General features: G+C 40.5%; 1 protein-coding gene across 1 annotated transcript; it reads left to right on the top strand.

Annotated features, from left to right (window-relative positions):
- The first annotated feature begins 568 nt into the window (after positions 1-568).
- scpp9 (secretory calcium-binding phosphoprotein 9) lies at positions 569-3,206 on the top strand. The gene is made up of 11 exons (XM_037674920.1): positions 569-613; positions 691-705; positions 789-911; positions 986-1,057; positions 1,144-1,200; positions 2,371-2,409; positions 2,493-2,531; positions 2,617-2,655; positions 2,737-2,805; positions 2,880-2,930; positions 3,030-3,206. The coding sequence occupies exons 1-11, from the start codon at positions 569-571 to the stop codon at positions 3,099-3,101; spliced, it is 621 nt and encodes a 206-aa protein (XP_037530848.1). The 3' UTR covers positions 3,102-3,206.
- The last annotated feature ends 1,610 nt before the right edge of the window (positions 3,207-4,816 follow it).

Consider the following 4,816-nt stretch of genomic DNA (forward strand, 5'->3'; position numbering starts at 1 on the left):
ATACGTTAATTTTCTTGTAGATATAGCTGTCATTTGTTGCTCTGCTTTGTTCCATACAGTGTTTGATTTGAACATAAGAGCCCACAGGAAGATGTTTTTCACTCTCCAATCCACAGACACCCAGCAGTGATGTCAGTTGTTTGGCTCCTGCATCCTCAGCCCGCAGCATTTAAGGCTTTCTGACCGGTTTAAAGTCCGTATCTTCCACAGACCCATCCAGAGAAACTGAATCACTCTGTTTTCATCTGTGGTCATTTGACCGCACACAGAACAACGAGAAAAGACTGAATGTGTGGAAATTTTCCCAACAGAGGCAGCTCATGGATTTACAGATCCTATTAAATCTTTTGTTCCAAATGAACGTGTCATACCACATGCTCTGATGACAAACAAGTGACAAATAGACTTCGTAAAAAAAAAAAAAAAAAAAAAAAACCCAGAGGACATGTTCTCGTCTCTAATTGGCTCAAGATAATCTCTGAGTCTGATAAAAAGGTGTCACGATACATAGAGTTACCATCTTCTGACATTTGAAGAAAAGGTACTTTGACCGGTTTCAAGCAGCAAAATGAAGCTTCTTCTCTTCACGGCATTCGTTGCGACCATCTCCTATGTGAGTTCTGCCTACCTGCATCTGATCTGTTTTTATGTTTACTGTCATTTAACATCTCATCTGTTCATTCACTGCAGGTCAGCGCCGGCAAGGTGAGCAGCATGCATGCACATTCTGAACAATATTATAAAGTAGGTTACTGACATTAATTTGAAACATCTTCTGCTCCTTGCAGACAGCGAGGCTGCTGGCAGCTATGAATGCTGGGATGCTCAATGGGATGGTGGCTGGAGGTCTGAACCCTGCTTTAGCAGCTGGTGGTGGAGTCGGTTTCATTGGGCAGCCTCAGTTTGCTCAGGTGAGTCCATCAGATTATTTGTTGTGCAGGTGCTTCAACCTTCTGATTTATTTGCACGTTTTATCTCGTCACAGTTTGTTCCTGGACTTCCTGCCTTGGCTCTTCGCCCTCCCATTGCCAACATGCTCCCTGCAGCGATCAATGCGGTCGGTGCAACTGCAACAACACAAAAACGACATGCGCGTTCGGGCTTTTAAAAATGAAACCTCACTTTTTGGTCTTTCTCGTTTAGTACCAGCTTCCTTTCATGGGCGTTCCTCAGATGGCTCCTCCTCAGCAACCTCAGATGGTAACCATTTCAACTGAATCTGCTTTAATACTGGGGTGCACAGGGTAAACAAATGATGTATGTAGCAAGGTTTGGGGGTTATTTTCAGTCATTCTAAATAGAAAACTACTCACAGGTAGAGACAGTTGAAACCTCCTGGAGGGTTTGTAAGACAGAAGGCTCATGAAGAGCAAGGATTTATCCACAGGGCACTTCACTATAAAATGTATTTTAAAAAGTTCTTATTTTACTGTTTTTTCATCCATTGGGGTTGAAAAGTGTCCTACAGGCCATCTGTCAAAAAAATAAAAGGTTTGTTAAAAAAATTAACCAAAGTTTGACTTTTCTTTGAACTAATTTGACCCAAACTTGAAGCAAAAGAAAAGGAAATATAGAACAGAATAACAAAATATTATTATTAATAAAAAAATAAAGACCAAGAGAACCTTGAAACAATTCCTATCTTCCTCCATCTTTCATGCCAATGTTTAAAACAATGATAATCTTTCTCAGATGGAAACTGCAGCCATTTTGGTGAACCTTGGACACGTTACATGCCGATCTCATGACTTTCAGGTTATGTGTTGGGGATGACTTTCAGATACTACCACACCAAGTTGTAGCTCAAAATTTACTGACTTGAAGCTGTTGACGTGTTTGCTCAAGTCAGCTGTGGTGGACATCTTGAATCAGTTGTAAATGTACTTCCACTGGTGTGGGAGATATTTTGCTAACAAACAAGCACATTTTTAATGGCCCATTTATTTATTTAAATGGACAGTGCAAATTGCAAGAATTTAAATGTGTCATAGTTAACCCAATAGCTAAATTTCAATTCCATGATAGCAGGTGATATTAAACTCTAAAGTTCACAGCTGAGAGCTTGTCAGCTGTTCATCCACTGATGAAGCTCTCAAACTCCTGAGTTTCCTGTGAATCTGTTGTTCTTACTTTGCTTTGATGAGTTCCTTCCAAAGCAACTTTTTGTATTTAAATCCTGGCTATTAACTATTATTCGTTACACAAAAACTTTTTCTAGACGAGAGCTGTGAACACATTCTTTGTCTGACTGCAAACACTGGACCCTGCAATATGAAGTGTAATGTTTCAGAACAAATACAAATATTGCGCTCCAGCTTTTTTAGATTTGTAAGAAAAGTCCAACATCAGTAACTGATGGTGTCTCCTCAGGGCATGGCAGGTGGAGCCATGCAGCAGCAGTTTCCAATGGTAACCTCATTTCTTTAATGATATGTTAAAGCATTTTTAGAAATGTAAGAACTTATTAAAATGAGTTGGCATTTCTTGTTCAGGGGCTGGCAGGTGGAGCCATGCAGCAGCAGCTTCCAATGGTAACTTCTCGTTTCTTTAACATTCTTTGCAAGTATTTCTAGAAGCGTAAGGAATCACTAAAATGAGTTTGCATTTCTTGCTCAGGGGATGATGGGTGGAGCCATGCAGCAGCAGCCTCAGATGGTAACTTTTTACCTTGCATACTTTATCTGTTGGCATTTTAAGAACGTTGAGGAATCAGCAGAATGACTTGTTTTTGTTCAGGGGGTGGCCGGTGGAGCCATGCAGCAGCAGCAGCTTCCTGCTCAGCCTGATGCTCTCAGGAGATTCAGGGTATGAAGCTACATTTACTGTGAATGATATGAGTCCCATCTGAACTGACTAAATGTGTCTTTGTGTATTTTTAGCGTCAGGTTGTGAAATCAGCAGGTACAGGGAAGTCTGCTGTGGACACACAGGTGAGAAAAATCCCAGACACTGTCTTTTTCTGGGTATTTTTTTTATTGTTTGTAAAGCTCTTTCATTAATTATCTTCTGTTTCCCTAATGTGTCCACAGCTCCCAGCTCCCACTGAGTCAGCAACAACACAGCCTCCATGTGACAACAACATTTCTTCTGAGACTAATTAAACTCATAAAAATCCGTCTTCATGACGTGAGAATTGTTATTTCAAACACAATTAAATGCAATTTGTAATGTCACATATTTGATGTTTAATAAAAAAAATACCTCTAAAATCCAAACAAGTTCTGTCTGATTTTACATATTTTTTAAAAATCCTAATAATCCAGTGGATTGTATCATGTCTTCATCTGAGCAGAGATTACAGTGAACCTCTGCTGCCATCTAAAGGATGATGAGTGGAGGAGGGTAAAGCTTTCAGGAAGCCAAAACAGATGATGAACATATAGTTAAATCAAACATACAGTCCCTCTTTGAGAAGTGATGATGCCTTTGAGTGTTTGTTTTATCAGATTATTTTATGAAGTAAAAAAAAATGCAGAAAGTAATATCTGGATGGGGCAGCATGGTGGCGCAACTGGTAGAGCTGCTGCCTCTCAGCGAGCAGGTCCCTGGTTCAAACCCCGGTCCAGGGGCCCCTCTGGGTGGAGTTTGCATGTTCTCTCCGTGCATGCGTGGGTTTTCTCCGGGTACTCCGGTTTCCTCCCACAGACCAAAAACATGCATGTTAGACTGATTGGTAACTCTAAATTGTCCCTAGGTGTGAGTGAGAGAGTGAATGGTTGTTTGTCTCGTTTGTCTCTATGTGTCCCTGTGATGGACTGGAGACCCGTCCAGGGTGTACCCCGCCTCTCGCACAGTGATTGCTGGACATGGGCACCAGCGACCCCCGTGACCCAAAATGGAATAAGTGGGTAAAGATGATGGATGGATGGAATATCTGGATGTGCCTCTGAAACCGATTAACTTCTAGTCAACTTGATTTAAGACAATTGCCACGGCTAAGCCACCTTAGTTAAGACAAAATACTTTTCCTCAGTTAGTTTAGGTACTGAGCTACATGTTGGTGTGGTAGTAGCTGAGACTGAGTCAAAACGGAGTGCTGACAGAATGCACGTCATAGTCTGTTCTTCTGTTGTTTAATGAGCTCCTAAAGTTGATCTTTTAGTTTTATTTTCTTTGTGCTTAAAGTTTATTTTTCTGTCTTTTGGGATATTTGTGTTTGAGTTTTGTTATTTGTCTTCTCCCATCTGGTTAGATCTTTACCCATTTGTGTTTTTGTACTTCACTGTTAGGTTTATTTTAGTATTCTTGTGTAGGCCTTATCTGTTTCCCAGCATGCCTTGTGTCACTCTCACCTGTTCCCAATCAGCAATCAGCGCATGTGTTCCCACTAACCTCTGCTCTCTTCATTCGGTCTGCGTTACCTCTCAGCAGCTCTGCATTATTGGTCCTACGCCTCAATGTGTCAGAGTCTTTTTGTCTCGTGTCTTCCTGTGTTAACATTTATTATTTGAGTTTTCTTGTTAGTTTAGTTGTGCTGCATCTTCTTTTTTTGTTTTACGTTGTTAAATAGAGCTTTTTTTAAGTTTCATTTTCGAGCTCCTCCCTGGTCCAATCTTTACATGCAAACTGTCGTTCTGCCTTTAACTCTTTAGTTATATTGTCTCTGTCTGTTAGCAAAATATTTCATGAACCACTGAGAGGATTTAATAAAACTTTCAGGAACTAATCATTGGTGTATATTTACAACTGACTCACTTTTGGAGTTATCTAGTTCCAGATGGCTGCCACAGTCAAATGACCTTACACAATGCTAAAATGCCAGAAATTCAGTCAGTTCAGCAGATATTGTACTAAATGTGGTGTGGCTGTAGCTGAG

The sequence above is a fragment of the Nematolebias whitei genome, chromosome 3, assembly GCF_014905685.2.
Source record: "Nematolebias whitei isolate Nwh7 chromosome 3, NemWhi1, whole genome shotgun sequence".
Lineage (NCBI taxonomy): Eukaryota > Metazoa > Chordata > Actinopteri > Cyprinodontiformes > Rivulidae > Nematolebias > Nematolebias whitei.

Bases quoted from the DNA above. Each gene is read 5' to 3' on its own strand.
- scpp9 (XM_037674920.1), top strand. From the start codon at position 569: ATGAAGCTTCTTCTCTTCACGGCATTCGTTGCGACCATCTCCTAT. The intron at 1,201-2,370 runs GTAACCATTTCA...GTGTCTCCTCAG, and splicing joins CTCCTCAGCAACCTCAGATG to GGCATGGCAGGTGGAGCCAT. The intron at 2,931-3,029 runs GTGAGAAAAATC...ATGTGTCCACAG, and splicing joins AGTCTGCTGTGGACACACAG to CTCCCAGCTCCCACTGAGTC.